General features: G+C 42.9%; 1 protein-coding gene across 1 annotated transcript in view; it reads right to left on the bottom strand.

Annotated features, from left to right (window-relative positions):
- UBASH3B (ubiquitin associated and SH3 domain containing B) overlaps positions 1 to 19,321 on the bottom strand; it is a 205,515-nt gene that overhangs the window by 25,792 nt on the left and 160,402 nt on the right. The window contains exons 2-5 of the mRNA XM_006833926.1: positions 12,443 to 12,496; positions 9,613 to 9,799; positions 6,995 to 7,193; positions 3,018 to 3,187 (exon numbers count right to left, since the gene is read on the bottom strand). Of these exons, the coding sequence (XP_006833989.1) occupies positions 3,018 to 3,187; positions 6,995 to 7,193; positions 9,613 to 9,799; positions 12,443 to 12,496 (610 nt within the window). The remainder of the gene's footprint in view (positions 1 to 3,017; positions 3,188 to 6,994; positions 7,194 to 9,612; positions 9,800 to 12,442; positions 12,497 to 19,321) is intronic.

Here is a 19,321-nt window from a genome sequence, read left to right as displayed (position 1 = left end):
TTGCCCAATCATTCCAGGTCAAATTCTTCCTGCTAGTCAACCCTGACCCCTGGGTAGGCCATGAGCTAATCAGCTCATTGGTATCAAGATACCATGCTGGAGCATGTTATAAAGAAGCATTTCCTTCTGGCAGTCTCTAATGAAAGGAGTCAAATGCAATTTTTCCCAGAGGTTGGAAAGAATACACAGAACAGGTTTGAACTGCTGGATTTCTAACTTTCCTTTTGTTTAGGGCACTTTTAAGTTTGAGATCTTGGTCTCTGAATGTAAGTCCACTCTCCCCCCACCCCACCCTCGCCCCCCTGCACATGGCAACAAACACACTCACCAAACTAATCAAGAAGCTGTTCTGCTGGGTGTAAAAACACCTTAAATAAAAACATGTCACAAGAAATCTTTTCAATGTTTAAATTAATTAATTGGTGATCTACCAAAAGAAACATTCCTTTACTTTAAAGAGATGGAGAGAGGGACCGAGTCATAGTTCCAGGGAGACAATTGTAAGCTTCTGTCCTTAGATGCTCCAGCAAAGTACAGTATCTGAGTATCTAGCGATGTCTTTGTCCCATTAATGTGTTTCGTTTGGCAAGCTCAAAGTGACTTCAGATTAAGAACTCATTCCTCTTATTACCTAAAAGGAGTATTGGTTGTTATCAAGTTGATTCTGACTCATGGTGGGTGACCCCATGTGAGTCAAGGTCGAACTGCTCCACATGGTCAATGGCTGATATTTTAGAAGTTGATCACCTGGCCTTTCTTCCAAGGAACCTCTTGGTGGACTTGAACCACTCAACTTAGCAGCTAAGTGAATTCACCATTTGCACTACACAGGGACTGTGAAGTTCAAATGGTGGTGGTGGTTATGTGCCATGGAGTCGGTTCCGACTCATAGCGACTCTGTACAGGGTTTCCGAGGTTGTAAATCTTTACGAGAGCAGAAAGCCTCATCTTTCTCTTGGGGAACAGCTGGTAGTTTCAAACTGCTGACCAGAGCTTCTTGTGATTCAAATAGACATCTGCAAATCCAACTCTACACAGCAGCAGATGCTTAAGGAGTACGGTGTCTTGCTGAGTGTCCTTGCTAAACCATGTTCCTTCTCTGAACAATCTCACTGGGACAATCAATCAACCTGGCTCCTGGGGACAGAGCAAAGAAGGATAGCAGGGAGACATTTACTTATGCCAGGAGGGCGTGGCCAATGTCAAAAGACTTCAGAGAAACAGGTCTACTCTAAAGGGGCTGAGGAGAACTTTATCAGAAGGAATAGCAATAAATGAGCTCTTACAAATAAGAGATAAAATAGGCCAAGTTATTTTTAGAAAATAATTAATGTGCTTCTTTACTTCCATGCCAATTGAACAGAATGTGGGTCAGGCAGAAAAGCAATTACCCTTTGTGTTAACTGGAGGGCAGTGTTGATTAGAGGATATTCCCTGTAAATTTCCACAGCCATCTTCCTCCTTCCAGAAAGGTGACTTTTCAGAGTCCATCTGTATGCAAGCCTTGACTTTTTTTCTTTTTTCCTCAGAAAGGATGAAAACTTTCCCAGTCAGCCATGCCTCTCTGCTAACTTTACAGCTTGCCCTAAGCAATTTAAGGGGATGCTAGAATTCTTAAGTAAGAGAGTCCAGTGTGGGTATAGCATCTCTGCAGAAACTTAGATCAAATGAGTCAAAAGGAGGACAGAACACTCCCATCAGCAGAGTCAGAGTCAGCTGCAGGTCTGACACACCCCAGCCCCATGTCCAGCCTGAATCTCGCAACCCCATTCAGCTTTTTCCTACATTTCCAAAACTATGAGGAAGTGGCCTGGTTTAGACCAGTCATCTTACCATCCTGAGCTTCTAACTGTCTTATGTTAAAAACAATTCGGAAAGAGATTTAAAATGGTCACATGAAGTAAAACATCAATTTTTCTGCTGTTGAAAAACTGGGAAACGTATAAATCTTACTTAATAAATGCAGACTTCTTTTCTTGGAAGACACATTTCTCCCCACCCCACCCCCATTGGATTATAGGTTGTGCTGTGGATTTTTTAAGATGGGGTGCCAGCTATTCTTGGTCAAAATACCTGCACTGTGGCTTCAGCTTTGGCCCTGACAAGCTATGTAGTTTTGAACCATCTACTTTATCTCTTCGTGTCTCAGTTTCTCTTTCAGGTAGTAAAGATAATGCTACTCTTCAAAGAGGGAACATGCTTGCCCTGGAAAGAGTGTTGATTCCTTGAAAGGAGGATGCGAGAATCGCCTTAGTTTTGTCACTTGTATTCCATCATTCCACATCTGCCCCCACAAAACTCTTTCTTCTTTTCATGCATGATTTTTCTCAGGTGGTGCCAATGGCTGAGTGCTCTGCTACTAACTGAAAGGCTGTTGCTTTGAATTCACCCAAAGGTGCCTTTGAATAAAGACATTTGTAGATTTACTTCCAAAAATTAGCCATTGAAAACCCTATGAGATACTGGAGTACAGTTCTAATCCGACACACACCAGGTCACCGTGAATCAGACTCGACTCTATGGCCATGGGTTTTATGTAGGTTTCCTCTCGCGCTGAACCAAAGCTCCTTGAGGACAGACCCATGTTTTAAAATGATTGCTTTTAATTTTGGACATTGATACTTAGGTGTTTTTCTCATCTAAGTTCAGGATAATGACGTCTAGTTAGTCACACTGTGAATTAATATACTAATAAAAGATTTTCTAATATCATTTTCTATCTATTTTCCCATGTCATGCCAATATTTCTCTTATGGAAGGCAGGGCACACCGAACCATGGGAGTATTATACAGATGAGCCATTTGAAAGCCAGAGAGGAGAGATGTGAGCCTATAGCCCCCTAGTGGGGTATGCAAAGTGTGGACAAAAGCTGGGATCAACTGACTGCTGGTATTCACTTCATGGCTTCTCTCTGGTACCCATCTCCTAGCAGCATTGTGCAGCAAGTGTTCCTGATTCTGATTGGGAGGGTTCAATCTGTACCCCAATGGAGTCAGGGGCCACAGTAAGACATTACCTCATGATTAGCAAATCGGATATCCCGAGAGAATATGGTAGCCACCCAGTCACACCCGAGTTTGACATCGATGTTCTGGGCTAGTTTCTCTAAGGTGGATAGGTGGCTAGCTTGAAAGTGGTAAGCCAGGGTCACATGCAACTGCTTCTTATGAGGTTCCACATGTACTTCTGAAAGAAAGAAAAGCAGGGGTCAGTTATTCAGATGTGATCACAGTAGTGTGGAGAGTTCAGGAAGAACATAGAAGGTTCTGCTTCCCAAATAACAAAGAAGGGAACCCCGTTGCCAGATAAAAGCTGTTTCTCTTTAAAGGGGGTTAACAGATCTGGAGACAAACACTATCTGAATGATAAGGAGTCATAGATTTAGCCTGTGAGGTTTTCCCTTGGATTGGTGGTTCTTCACAATAGCTTCAGTTCATTTTCATTGGCCCTACCATGCAGATGGGAAACAGACTCAGGAATAAAATAATTTCTGCAGAAATAGAAACCAAGCTTTGTCATGATTTGATTCCCAAGGTTACACTGCCTTTCTTTCAAGTCTCTTAGCTTCTGATGAAGAAGTGGGGGGGGAAAAAAAAAAAAAAAGATAAAATGTTTTCATTTTCCCAACAGCAGCACTACTGATATTTGGGGGGTCAATAAGAAACCTTGGTGATGCAGTGGCTAAGTGCTTGGCTGTGAACTGAAAGATCAGTGGTTCGAACTCACTAGTCGTTCTGCAGGAGAAAGATGTGGCAGTCTGCTTCTGCCAAGATTTCAGTCCTGAAAACGCCTGTGGAGTGATTCTATTCTGTTCTACAAGGTTGCTATGAGTAAGAATCGACTTGCTGGCAATGGTTCTTGTTTTATATATTTTTAAACTCTGGGCACTGCCGGGTATTTAGTATCATTTTTGGTTTTCACTCACTACATGCCAGTAGTAACCCCCCCCTCCCCCCAGTTGTGACAACCAAAAATGTCTCCAGACATTACCAGGTATTGCCTGGGGGAGAGGGTTATAAAACTGAGACCTAGTGGCTTAAAATATGCTGTTATTCGAAGACACCCTAAAAACTAAACCAAGCAAACAAGCCTACCTACCTGAGGGAAGGCCTTTATTTCTCATTTGTAGTCCTGTGTGGCAAAAAAGAGGAAAACCCCCAGCAATGGGCTTAACTGTAACAATGATTGTGAGTCTAGTGCTGGACCAGGTAGTGTTTCATTGTTTTGCACAGGACCTATGTGAGCTAGAGCCTCTAATAATAATGATGGGGAAAATCATCTAGTGTCCAAGCCAGTGCACTGGAGAACATAAAAGTAAGGAATTAAAGGAATCAGAGAAGGGGTTTGCCCAAGTCACAGAAAGAATTAGTGACTGGGAAAGAACTAGAACTGGGGTCTTTTGGTTTGAAATACTTATTCTGTTAATGCTGTTGTTGCCAGCTACCATCAAGTCGGCCCCAACGCATGTCAGCCTATAAGCAAAGAAATGAATGAAATGCTGACAGGTCCTGCTTCTTGTTCACGGTCTGTTGTGGATTGGATCAAATGTTCTGTTGCGATCCACAGGGTTATCTCATTGGCTGAATTTAGGAAGCAAATGACCAGATCTCTCTCCCTATTCTGTCTTAGTGTGTAAGAGCTGCTGAAAACTCTTCAGCATCATGGCAATATGCAAGACTCCATTGACAGACCGGTGGTGGCTATGCATGAATTACATTGACTAAGAATTGAACTTGGGTGGCCTGAATCAAAGGCAAGAATTCTACTACTGAGCCACTAATATACCTGCTATTTTATGTTGCATTTCTTTGGTACAAGCCCCATGAAGAAAGGGCTTTTTATCTCTTGCCCATGCCATACCTCCAGAGCTCAGCACAGTCAATGAACTAATGCATATGCATGAGTCTTACCTAAACCTTCTAGAATGGTGGTGGTGGTGGTTATATGCCACAGAGTTGGTTTTGACTCAGCAATCCTGTGTAGGGTTTCCAAGGCTGTAAATCTTTACGGGAGCAGAAAGCCTCCTCTAGAATGGAGATGGCACTAAATCTACTTGCTGAAGGAAACACATCTGCCCAAAATTCAAGTATACCAAGGCATAAGTTCTAGGGTAAAGGCATGAATTTAGGTCAAAAAGTTTTCTAGGGCAGGGTCATCCAGTTCTCAATATCACCACCAGGGGGCCACACCAGGGCAGAGACGAGAAGCTGGTCAAGTTCTTAGAGAGGGGTTGGCTCTTCTCCCTTTCTACATGGAAAGCAATATGCATTTTAAGAATTGGCTGCAGGCCTGGCAGGGACTATTTTACTCATCTGTGAAGAATTTGGGTTTTGTGGCTGCAACATTAGTTTTGGTTCTTGTGGGAATGTTTAATGGTTCTGGCAATAGCTACTGTGGAATGAAAAAGAACATTTCTCTGAGGTACAACCTGAAGGAGAGGGATAGTGGCCGGAAATCATTTTAGACTTTCCATTGTGCTATTTCTCCCAAATATTAAACTCCCTTGAAATGTTGGGCTCCATCAAAGTCAGTAACCAGGGAATAGTCCCAGAGACAAAGGGTGGTTGGAATGGAGTCTGAGGCGACCTCATTTCCAAAGTGAAGAAGGTGGGTTCAGGGCCTGATGTTCCTTCTGAGAGTAAAGATCACCCTGTGGTCCTGCTCAGCGATGGTGTGTTCTGACTAGATCATTCTAGGGTCCTGAGCCCTCCTTGGGGGTTTTCTCACAAGGAGCACTAAGCCCTAGTTAGTGACGAAAACAATGGGCCAGGCAAAATGGCAAGTGAGGTACAGGTGAAAGGTCAGGAGTCTAAGGGGCAAAGTGTGCGGCTTTACTCAGGTCTTTCCCTTCCTCTGGCCCATGATACTTTTGGGAGTTGACAAGATCTAGGTCTCTCCCAGTTTTATGTTGAATATTAGAGTTCCATGTTCTGTTGATTTCATGACAATCCTCGCTCTGCCCTGCTCATTCCTGCCTTTGTTCAGGCTACCCTTAAACCTAGAAAGCCCTTTCTCCATTTTACTGATCAACATCTTCCCAATGTGAGTTCCATGTCTTCCATGAAGATGGGATCACTCCCTCCTGGATAGCCTAGATCTTCTCAGAGCTCCATTATTACTCTTACTACACAGAAACTGAATCTCAACTCAGAGACAATTTCTTATTTTCTGTGGCCTTCCTCATGAGTAAACACACAATAAATACCTGCTGATGGTGATTTCACTCTTGAAAGAGCAGATAGAGGCTCTGACCCGTCCACTGCAGGGAAGGCTCTTATGAAGCTAAGTGGACCTATGTCTGACAGGAGAGCTTTATGGACTTCTTTCTCTTGTCCTTACCCCATGCCTCCTGTCTCCAACTCAGCATACATTCTGGGCATCCCATTAGGCTGATTCCATTGACAGTAAACCTACTGGCTGACACCAAGAACTACCATGAGCAGAAACCATTTTGAGAGCACTTTTGGATAGACTTCTCAGAATTAGGGGTTTAATGGGTTTCAGCAAGTTAGAGATGTTACTGCAGTAGGCTTTATTAATTTTGAATACTTAGTGGTCCCACTCTACTCTCTGTTCTGTGCCACACCTTGAGCAAAGCCCTTGATCCTCACGGGTTGAACTATACTACCTGTCTGGAAGGGAGCTGGGAGAAAGAATGTCAGGTTCCTTCATTCTGAGCTGGGAGGAAATGGTGGTACAACAAAGGGATACTTTAAGAGATCAGATGGGATGTAGTCAGTCATGTACCCTCAACTTGGATGCCAAGGAGGCGCAGTGAATGTTCTCTCCAGAGAGTTAACAGAACAGCAGTTCAATGTCTCTAAAAGAGAGCAGAAAGGACTGCGGTGCTGTAGAAAGTGGCAGAGTTTTTCCATTCTCTGCCATTCCTACAGGACCCTCCATACGACCACAATAATCTCCCATCGTTTTTGCTCCCAGCTCTTTGACTGATAAAAAGGATCCAGAGCTAGCCTGGCAGATACGTTTGCTCACCGGTTTTGGATGCAGCCTCTGCAGCAAAGTCCGCAGCAAACTTCTTGAGGACCTCAGCGCTGTCTTCCTTCACAAAGAGGCCAATGAAGTTGGAGGAGGTGTAGAGCTCCAAGGGCAGCGGGGCTGAGAACTTAGATTTCCAGCGGCTGACTGTATTCTGCAGGGCTTCCCCCAGGGCCTCCACCTTGCTGTCCTCACACTGGCAGGGACAAACAAGCAGGCCTCATTCAGAAAGGGGTCTGGGTGAGGGGCAGGGGTGGTGGGGGTGGATAAGATGTTTGTTGCCGCTTAACATATGACCTCCTCTCCCAAGGGACTAGAAGCTGATGAGGCTGATGATGCAATTACTTAACTGCCATTCCTGTCTGGGAGGAGGGAGAGAAACTACAGACTCCCAATTTTCCACACATGGATTAGTCAACGGGTGAATTAAACTGGGGGGAATAGGTGGCCTCTTGCCTCCCTTCCTGCTCCTGTGTGGCCCCTTTGAATCCAGCCAAAAGACAGTAGGTCTGGAATAGTGGCAGCTCTAGCATGTGACAGTATTCCGAGAGCAGTCTTTGCGTGCTTGCAGCATCATCTTTGCCTTTTCTATTCTTCTTAGATGAGCAGAAGTTAACTCTACTTCCACTCCCATTATAACAGGCAAGAATGAGCCTCTGCCATCCTCCTCCTCCCCTCTGCAGTGTATTGGAAGAATGAATGTCTCTAAAACTCTGAATGTTTATGAGAAAGATCCTGGGATGACTAAGAAGAAATGACAATCACTTCCATTTTCAGAGTAAAGTGAATGGAAAAAGAGAAGGTGTTAGGAACGTGCTTTTACCTACCCACCCTATACCACTCAACCCCACGCAGGAAAAGAGAATCTAGGAAAACCAAACCACTATATTAAAGTGTCTTAAAGTGCTACTATTCTGTCTCATCTTGAATTTGTTGTTGTTAAGTGCCATAGAGTCGATTCCGACCCATAGCAACACCATATAGGGTTTTTGAGGAGCGGCTGGTGAGCTTGAACCACCAATCTTGCAGTTCAAAGTTACTTTGCAGGCCAGCACATTAACCCACAGTGCCACACCAGGACTCCCTCATCCTGTATATGAATGATAAATCAACACTTCTTCATCTCTAAAGAGGTTTAGTTTAGATGATATGTACTTATTTATAGCAAGGGGGATTAAATTTAGTCAGTAAATAAACTTTCCGACAGCTAGGATTATGGGCCAGGTAAAAACAGCAGTTATAAAGTATTTTTGCACTCTTTAGAATGATTCAGGACTCCTGAGTGGTACAAAGGATTTGAACCGAAAGATTAAAGATTGGAGTCCCCCTAGAAGTGCTTTGGAAGAATGGCCTAGAGATCTATTTTAGAAAAAATCAGCCATTAAAAATCCTGTGAAGCAGAAGTGACTGGCTTACAAGCTTTCAAGAGGGAACCTAGATCCAGAGGGCCTGGAGGAAGGTAGAATCTTCACTGAGTAGTATCCAATCTGTCTAGGAGGGTCTGATGAAATGAAATGCGGATAGGTCTCTTGTGATACAATAGTGAATAATTGTGATCAGGACTGATTGTGAGGGTTGGAAATGTAAAGGTAGACGTTTGGTAGCAAGGAGGGGCGTGATTAACTTAGCAGTCTAGGAGCAGAGGTCCCTGGGACCATCAAGAGAGAAGAGTGGAGAGCAGGACCCTACTCAGAGAAGCAGTGATGCCAGAGATGGAGGCAGAGACAGTGAGGTGGAGAGATGGAGCAGCTCGGGACTCTAGACCCAGAGAGGGAGAGGGGCTGTGTGCTGATGACCGGGGAGCAGGCTTGTAGGGTATACCCTTTGGTTGGTTGATGATGCATGCAGAGGATTGTAACCATGGCAATGAAACGATATATGATAGGATAAATGTAAAAGTAACGTTCTCCCATGTAAACTATCACATAATTCACAATAAAACATTAAAAAAAAAAATTCCTATGAAGCATAATTCTGCTCCAGACATGGAAAGTACATGGAGTCACTGGGAGTAGGAGTCAACTCAGTGGCACCTGGTTAGAAAGATGTAGGTGGAAAAACAATCTGTGGATTGTATCCCACAAAATGAAATAGCTTTCACTGTCTATAGACTACACTGCTTGCTCTCAGCTCTGTACCTGTCATAGAATGGAAAGAGTAGCCAATGAACACGGTTGTTGACCTTATGAAGGAAGGCTACATCAAACCACAATGGCATGCTTCGGCAACCTCAGCAGGTAGTAAGAAAGAGGTTCTAGGGCCAGATCCTTGCTGTGGATTTCAACGATCCTTTAAAAGTCTATCCAGCTGTAGGACCAGTTGTAGTGGACACTGATTCATGGCGATGCCATGTGTGTCACATTAGAACTATGTTCCTCAGGCTTTTCTGTGACTGATCTTTTAGAAGTCAATAACCAGGCCTTTCTTTTGCAGCACCTGCAGGTGGAGTACAATCTCTAACTTCTCAGTCAGCAGCCAAGCATGTTAATCATTGTGCCATCCAGGACCTCTCCAGCTCTAGGAGCCTGTGACTACTCCTGAGGACTTTAATTCCAGGTGTCAGGGGGCTGGCAGGGGCACTGAATGTCAGGCTCCCCCAGGGAGCTGGAGCTCACCATAAAGAACTGGCAGAGTGTGATGTGGGGGAAGATGTTGTGTGCCTTGTTCTTTCCGCAGATCTGCTTCGATTGCTGCCAAAAGTCAGAAAGCTTTTGTGCTAAGGGGCCAGTGGGGCGGAGGTAGAGCACATACTCCCGAGGCAGGGGGTCATCCAGAAAGGGGTCACCGACATGGGAGAATAACCTGCAAAACAGAAGAGAGCCAAGGTGGTCGCCTTTGAGAATAATGGGTAGGAAGGAAAAACTGAAAGAGACAGATCCACCCTCCATATACTTCACACCCCAGCCAATAGAGAAAGAAGATTTTGCATGTGTGCTTTAAAAATGTACCCCTGGAAATTCGTGCTTTACCACCAACTCTAAAATGCATGGACCTCTCTTCTGCCTGCCATATTGCATCCTCATCCTACAACACCTCCCAAATCCTAAAACCACCTCTCTATGAGGCATTCTCATATAGACTGAAATCCTTTCCCAACCCAGGAGAACAATTGCCAACTCTTTCAGGTTAGACTATGATTAAAATGTATCTCCAAAGACAAGGGAAGCTTCTGGAGGGTTGCCATATGGTACCTGCCCTAAGTAGTCATATTCTAGAAGGTAAGTATTAAATTTTTCTATATTGATTTGCACAACATCCACACAACTAAAGTATAGCTTTCAGGGGCTGGTGGTGAGTGGTTATGTGCCATGAAGTTAGTTCTGACTCATAGCGACCCTATACAGGGTTTCTGAGGCTGTAAATCTTTATGGGAGCAGAAAGTCTCATCTTTCTTCCACAGAACAGCTGGTAATTTTGAACTGCTGACCTTAAAGTTCGCAGCCTGATTCATAACCACTTTGTTGTTGTTGTTAGGTGCCATCGCATAGGTACCGACCCATAGTGACCTTATGCACAGCAGAACGAAACACTGCCTGATCCTGGGCCAACCTCACTACTGTTGCCATGCTTGAGTCCATCGATACTGCCACTTGGCCAGTCCATCTCATTGGGGGTCTTCCTCTTTTTCTCTGACCCTCCACCTTAGCAAACATGATATCCCTCTCCAGTGACTGGTCCTTCCTGACAATATGTCTGAAGTATGAGACATGAAGTTTGGCCAGATATCTTGGCCTCCAAGGAGCACTCTGGCTGCACTTCTTCCAAAACAGATCTATTGGGTCTTTTGGCAGCCCATGGCACTTTCAATATTCTTCTCCAATACCATAACTCAAAAGCATCAATTCTTCTACGGTCTTCCTTATTCATTGTCTGGCTTTCACATGCATATGAGGTTATTGAAAATACCATGGCTTACATCAGGCGCACCTTAGTCCTCAAGCTGACATCTTTGCTACTCAACACTTGAAAAAGGTCTTGCGCAGCAGATTTTTAATATGCAATTCGTTCTTTGATTTCTTGACTGCTGCCTGTGTGTGTGTTGATAGTTGATCCAAGAAGAACGAAGTCCTTGACAAGTTCAATCTTTTCTCCATTGATAAGAACGTTGTTTAATGGTCCAGTGGTGAGGATTTTTGTTTTCTTTACATTGAGATGTAATCCATATCAAAGGCTGTGCTCTTTGATCTTCATCAGTAAATGTTTTAAGTCCTCTTCACTTTCAGCAAGCAAGGTTGTATCATCTGCATATTAATGAGTCTTCCTCCAATCCTGATGTCACATTTTTCTTCATAGAACCCAGCTTCTCGGATTATTTGCTCAGCATACAGGTTGAATAAATATCGTGAAAGAATACAACCTTGTTTAATTTAAAACCATTCAGTGTTCCCATGTTCTGTTCGAACAACTGCTTCTTTGTCCAGGTACAGATTCCTCATGAGCACAATTAAGTGTTTCGGAATACTCATACTTGGCAATGTTGTCCATAGCTTGTCATGATCCACACAATCGAAAGCCTTTGTGTAGTCAATAAAGCACAGGTAAACATCTTTCTGATATTCTTTGCTTTCAGCCAAGATCCATCGCACATCAGCAATGATATCCCTCGTTCCATGGTCTCTTTTGAATCCGGCTTGAACCTCTGGAAGTTCTCTGTCAGTGTATGATTGTAGACATATCTGTATTACCTTTAGCAAAACTTTACTCACATGCGACATCAAAGAGATTGTCCAATGATTGCGCATTCCATTGGGTCACCTCTCTTTGGAATAGGCACAAATATGGATCTCTTCCAAACAGTTGGCCAGATAGTTTTCTTCCAAATTTCTTGGTAGAGATTAAGTCAGTGCCTCCTGTGCTGCCTCACTTTCTTGAAAGATTTCAATTTTTATTCCATCAATTCCTGCGCCTTGTTCTTTGTGAATTCCTTCAATGCTTCCTCCTTCAGTATCATTGGCTCTGGATCATATGCTATCTCTTGAAATGGTTGAACATGATCCATATCCTTTTGGTGCGGTGACTCTGTGTATTCCTTACATTTTCTCTTGATGCTTTCTGCATCATTCAATAGTTTGCCCAGTGAATCTTTCAATAATGAAAGTCGAGCCTGAATTTTTACTTCAGTTCCCCCAGCTTGAGAAATGCTGAGTGTTTTTCCTTTTTGGGTTTCTGATTCCAGATCTGGGAGGGCAGATATTATCATTGGGCTCTATCTTTGAAATACTTTGAATTCCTTTAAACAGTTTCAAGGAGAAGGACACCCAGGGGCCAGAGAAAAGGAGAAAGGGAGCAATTGACTTGACAAATAGGCCTGTCACATAATCTTTTGGCTCATTTTCCCCCTGGAAGGATCCATTAGAGAAAGACAGTACTGCACATCCTAGCTCATCCACACACACTCAGAGTTAATTATATGTTATTTTCTCAATTTATTTATTTCATACCAACCAGTCACATGCTGCCTGAACACTTCTTCCTCCTGTGGAAGCCAAGGCTTTTTGTCTGGAAGAGAAATGAAATTTCTATTGTAAGTATTTTTAGCCTCTTATCAGCTCTTCTCACTGCAGTAGCAAGAGTTGAATGTGAAGGAGGTGACATCACAGCCCGTGTCTGCTCCCTCCTCAGGGGTGGAGGGGGTGTGTGGGGGGAGCCACCTCCCTCAGGATTTCCCCCCAAGGGTCAGATCAAGGCATATGGAAGTTAGGATGTGTCATGAATTTGCATGCTATTAGCATTGGATTTGCATGCAGCCGGACAGCTCACGCAGTCTATTTTCAGCAGTTTCCATATTAGAGTTTTATTTTTGCTTCCTTTAGAAATTGCCATGTCTTGGTTTTTCCACGTTCCTTTCACCCACTCACTTTTACTGACCTAGATCCCCTACAGCGCATATTCTTGTTGGCAGCCCCTCAGCAGGTTGGATAAGAAAGTAGTGTTGATGATATTAAGACACAGGACTAAAAGCGCTAAGTACCATTTGGTTTCCTTCAACTCAAACTCAGTGAGCCTCATGTCCCACCCCACCCCTGCTTCCCTAAACTCCACCACCACAGACTCTGGCTGGATCCCAAACCCCCCACTATTTTACAGTGTCCTGTGACCACTGACAGCATTGCCAGTGTGGCTACCACTCAGATTGGAGAAACAACTCACAGCCCTGATAACAGAGTCCTGGTGTGGTGCTGGAAGATAAGTACTAGACTATTAACCACAAGGTCAGCAGTTCAAACCCACTAGCCACTCCTTGGAAACCCTATACAGGGTCCCTATGAGTCGGAACCAACTCAACGGCATTAGCAACAATAATAAGTAACTGCTGGGTTGTTTGTTGCAGCAGTGAGGTACACAAGCATAGAAGCAGAGTCATCTCCAATTATAGACACGACTTCAGGGGCAAGATGGTGGAGTAGGTGGACATATTGAGCCAACCCTTGGCAACAAAGACATGGGAGACTGAGTGAACCAGATACAGATGATGATCTGGGAATGCTGAACATTGGAGGATAGGACAGAGAGGTGGACTGTGTGACAGCTGGAAGAGAAAACTGAACAGGAGCAGTGAGAAAGAAGACCAACGGGTGGCATGGCGCAGCAGAGTCACCCTGAGCTATTGTGAGTGGTTGTAGATACAGTGGCCTTTGGGCACAGGTTGCAGCTGGGGATTGGCGACAACGTGGTGCAGTTCTCCTGTGTTATCCTCCTGGTAACCAGGGGCATGGACAGTCCCCACCTTCACTAAACCAGCAGCCTGCACAACCTCTACTCTGCCTGGTGTCGGGCATCTGGGCTGCCCTGAAGTATGCTCTGAACTACGCTCGCAAACAGTGAGCAGAGAACTAACTGTGTTCACACTTCTGGTTTCTACCCCATCCACCAGAAGACATGTGGGAATGCCTGAGAACACACCAACAGTCAATCATCAATTAAATATGAATATAACACCACAATGTTCCTGACAAAACAGACAATTTCAGCTTACATGGAGAAATAAGAGAATGTCTTCAACAAGTGACCAAAATAGAGTCAGAAAATATAACATCAGAAATGGTATTGGAACTACCTGATAAGGAATTTAGAAGAATGCGATTTAGGGAACTTCAATGGATGGAGAGAATGATCAAGAAAATGGCAGATGAAATCAAGGAAAACTTGAACAAAACTATAGCAGAATGAAACATGAAACAAATTGACAAAATAGATGAAAAAATGGGAACTGTACAAAAACGGTCATTAGAAAACCAGAAGATTAACACAAAGACTTCAGAAATAGATAATACACTGAAAGGGCAAAGAAGTAGAATTGAATCAATGGAAAGCCAAATTACTGAGTTAGAAGAAAAATCTCTCAATATTCATCTGCTGCAGGAACAACAGAAAAAAGGGAACCAAAAAAATGTGAAGAAAAGCCTAAGATGTATATGGGACATTGTCAACAGGAATAATTTACATGTGACTGGAATTCCAGAACAGGAAAGACAAAACAACAACAAACAGAAAAACGCAGAGACAAGAGTTTCTGAAAGAAAACTTCCCCTAACATTATGAAAGCCAAGAAGATAGTCATTCAAGAAGGTGAATGAACTTCAAATAGGATAGACCCCAAAAGGAAAGCAACAAGACATATTAAAATCAAACTTTTTCAAGCCAAAGACGAGGAAAGAATCCTGAGAGCATTGTTGTTGTTGTTGTTAAGTGCCGTCGAGTCGGTTCCGACCCATAGCGACCCTGTACAGGGTTTCCGAGGGTGTAAATCCTTACGGGAGTAGAAAGCCTCATCTTTCTCCCGCGGAGCAGCTGGTAGTTTCGAACCGCTGACCTTTAGGTTCGCAGCCCGATTCGTAACCACTACGCTACCAGAGCGCAGTAAAAAAGAAAAGCTACCTACAAGGAGAACTAACAAGACTAAGCTCTGATTTCTTAGCAGAAATCATGCAGAACAGAAGACACTGGAATTACATATATAAAACTTGGAAGGAAACGAATTGCCAATCAAGAATCATATATAGAGCAAAATTGTCCATCAAATATGATAGTGAAATTAGGTAATTTTCAGATAAACAGAAATTAAAGGAAAAATACTAAAAATACTAAAAGGAGTTCTTTGGACAAAGAACCAACAATTAGCAGACAACTTGAAACTAACATATATGACAATATCACAAGCTCAGTCCAGATGTTGTTGCTGTTGTTAAGTGTCGTTGAGTTGGTTCTGACCCATAGCGACCCTGTATACAGTCTCTGAGGAGCAGCTGCTGAGCTTGAACCACTCACCTTGTGGTTGAAAGTGACTTTGCAGTACAGCACATTAACCCACAGTGCAGAAGTATTCAAATTAAAACAGAACAATGAGACTGAAAATAGAGAACCAGAGATTCAGAGAGAGACTGAAAACAGAGAACCAGAGATACAGTTGCCAACAATAACCAAAACAAAAAGAAGGAATAATATAGTTACAGAACTTCCAAATGAAGATGAAATCAATCAAGCAGACTTCAAGAAGAAAATAAAAGAAAAAAATAACCTAACTGTAACCCTGGAGTCTTGATGTGGCACTGTGGATGTTAACGCACTGGATTGCAAGGACGGTTTGACCTGCAAGTTTGGCAGTTCAAGCTCTCCAGCTGCTCCTTGGAAACCCTATACAGGGTTGCTATGAGTTGGAACCGACTCAATAGCACTTAACAACAACTGTAATCTTAAAAAAGTAGACCAAGGCTTACTCCTAGTCCTAGCCCAACCCTTTCCCCTCACACTAGTCCTAGTCCTAACCATAACCCTAACACTAAACAAGGTCCTAGGCTAGCCTAGACCTACCTACCAGTGGTGCTAACCCTAACTCCCACTTCTTACTCATACCTTCTCACCCAAACAAAACTGTAGACAGGTAACCCAGAGCTAAATGTTCCCACATTCATATCCAGCTTTTCCTGGCAGTCATCCATCCAGTGTTTATTCAATAAATATTTGCTGAATCCCTACTATTTTTTCAGCACTGTGCTAGGCTCTTGGAACACAATAGTGAACATTACTTACATGGCCCCTACCCTAACACAATTTTCCATCTAGTAGGCCAGAAAAAAATTAATTAAACAAATACTTGCTGGTTGTTATTTTTTTAAAAATACCAATTCAAGATAAGTCTAAAAAAGGGGAAACACAGGGAATCACAGAAACATATGACAGGGAGACCTAGTCTAAGGGATCGGAGAAGTCTTTACGTAGGAAGTGGCATTAAAAATGAGACCTGAGAAATGTGAGGTCATTTGGGTTGGGATGGGTAAAATGTGTAGGGTAGGTTTTGATGGTATATACTCTCAGTAATTAACTGTATGTTGTTGTTAGATGACCTTGTGTGTACGACAGAACCAAACACCAAGAGGTCCTGTGCCGTCCTCAGAATTGTTATGTTTCAAGTACATTATGGCAGTCACTGTGTCAACACATCTTATTTGGGGTCTTCTTTTTTTTGGATGACTCTCTACCAAGTATGATGTCCTTTTCCAGGGACTGGTCCTTCCTAATAACATGTCCAAAGTACATGAGATGAGATCTCACCATCCTCACTTTTAAGGAGCGTTCTGCTTGTACTTCTTCCAAGACATTATTCATTTGTTTGTCTGGGAGTCCACGATAACTTTCAATATTCTTTGCCAACACCATGATTCAAAACCATCAATTCTTCTATGGTCTTCCTTATTCATTGTCCAACTTTGAAAATACCATGAGGCTATTGAAAATACCATGCATTGGGTCAAGCACACTTTAGTTCTCAAAGTGATATCTTTGCTCTTTAACACTTCCAAGAGGTTGGCAGCCCATTTGCCCAATGCAGTACATTGTTTGATTTCTTGACTGCTGCTTCCATGACCATTGATTGTATATTCAAGTAAAATGAAATCCTTGAGAACTTCAATCTTGTTTTCATTTATCATGATGTTGTTTATTGGTCCAGTTGCGAGGGTTTTTGTTTTCTTTACATTGAGTTGTAATCCATATTGAAGACTGTATACTTTGATCTATATCAGTAAGTACTTTAATGTCCCCTTTGCTTTTAGCAAGCAAAATTGTCCCATCTGCATACTGCAGATTGTTAATGAGACTTTTTCCAATCCTGACACTACATTCTTTTCATATAGTCCAGCTTTGTGGATTATTTGAACAGTATACAGATTTAATAAGTATGGTGAAAGAATACAACCCTAGCACACACCTTTCCTTTCCTGAACTCCTGGTGTGGTACTGTGGGATAAAGCACCGGACTGCAAGGTCAGTCTTAGTCACAAGGTGGTAGTTCAAACTCACTAGCTGCTCATTGGAAACCCTATACAGAGTTACTATGAGTTGGAACTGACACGATGGTACTCATCAACAACAAAAAGGTCAACAAAACAAGGTCAGAGGTTCTAACCCACCAACTCTTCCTCAGAAACCCTTTACAGGATTGCTATGAATCAGAACTGACTAGATGACACTTAACAACAACAACATACACCTTTCCTGATTTTAAACCATTCAGTATTTCTTTGCTATTTTCAAACAACTGTCTCTTGGTCTATGTACAAGTTCTCCATGAGCACTATTAAGTGTTCTGGAATTTCCATTCTTCACAATGTTATCCATAGTTTGTTATGATCTATACAGTCAAATGTCTTTGCATAGTCAATCAAACACAAGTAAACATCTTTGTGCTCTTCTCTGCTTTCAGTCAAGCTCCATCTGATGTCAGCAATGATATTTACTTTATAGCAAAGATTCAATGGACTCCTTTGTGGCACTGTAGAATACGCACTAGACTGTGAACCAGAAGGTCGGTGGTTCTGCAGTTCAAACCCACCAGATGCTCCTCGGAAACCCTATATGGTGATGCTACGAGTTGGTATCAATTCCATGACACTTTAACAACAACAACAACAACAAATATTAAATAGCTAATCTATTAGGAGTCTTGGACAGTGCCTGGCACATTGAAGGGATCAATAAATGCTCATTCCTTTTATCCTGCACTGATTTGGGATCCTTGGAAGAAAGTAGATATGGAAGAGAATCCTGGTTAACTTGACACTCTTTCCAAGAACCATTTTTCAATTGGCTATTAAACCCAACTCCTTCATCCTTTTCCTGAAACTCTTATTGAGAAATTAGACAGAATGATGCTGCAAGTATCACAGAGCTTCAGGTGTAAAGGAACCTCTGAGTTCATCTGTAAGCCAATGTCTTCATTTTACACAAGAGAAAAACTTGGCTAGAGAGAAGAGAAGCAAGTCGTTCACAGCAGCTTGGTTCAGGTGATGGCCAAATAAAAATCAGACTCCTGGTTGGACTTCAAGACCAGTTCTTCTCCAGAGCTGAAAAATAAGATATATACCTTTCTTTTGGCTCATGCGGAAAAAAATAAATAGACCAAATCAGCTGCCATCAAGTCATGGTGACCCCAGGTGTATCAAAGTAGAACGGCGCTCCATAGGGTTTTCAGTGACTGTGACCTTTCTGAAGCAGGTTGCCAGCCCTTTCTTCCAATGCACCTCTGAGTCGACTTAAACCACCAACTTTTTAGTTAGTTAGTGAACACTTAACCACTTCCACCACCCAGGCACTCCTATGGGAATTGGAGCACAAATACCAAACGATCAGGATAAAGAAATCTGCACCACTAAGAAGAAGAGCATTATAAACGATTTAATCTTTATACCTCACTATAAAGTAGATGAGGAGCTCTGATAGCGTAGTGATTACGAATCAGGCTGCTAATCTCACGGTCAGCAGTTCGCAACTACCAGCTGTTTCGCGGGAGAAAGATGAGGCTTTCTGCTCCCGTAAAGATTTACAGACTCAGAAAGCCTATGCAAGGTCCCTATGAGTCGGAACCGACTCTACGGCACATGACAACAACAACAACAGAAAGTAGATAAGGAGCTCTGGTAGCGTATAGGCTATGAATCAGGTTGTGAACCTCAAGAACGACAGTTTGGAACTACCAGCTGTTCTGGGGGGAAAGATGAGGCTTTCTGCTCCCGTAAAGATTTATAGCCTTGGACACCCTGTGCAGGGTCAGTATGAGTCGAAACTGACTCCAGAGATCTTATGGTAAGAAGAAGTTATGGAGAAGCAAGACAGACCCTTTTATCGTCTTGGAATAACAGCTAGTGATGAAGTCTAAAGAAGGACCAGACACACAGAGAAACATCCCCACACCTTGACAAGGTGATTCATTACTACCCAGTTTCCAGCCCTGTCTCCCTTACAGTTTGCAAGACAACCAGAAGCCACACATTTTGCTTTTTTCAGACCCTGAGTCCCTGCACTCACAAAAGAGCACCAAGCCTGGTC

Source organism: Chrysochloris asiatica, unplaced genomic scaffold (genome assembly GCF_000296735.1).
Source record: "Chrysochloris asiatica unplaced genomic scaffold, ChrAsi1.0 scaffold00008, whole genome shotgun sequence".
NCBI classification, from domain to species: Eukaryota; Metazoa; Chordata; class Mammalia; order Afrosoricida; family Chrysochloridae; genus Chrysochloris; species Chrysochloris asiatica.
The sequence above is the reverse complement of the archived record's forward strand: the minus strand, read 5'-3'. Positions and strand labels throughout refer to the sequence as shown.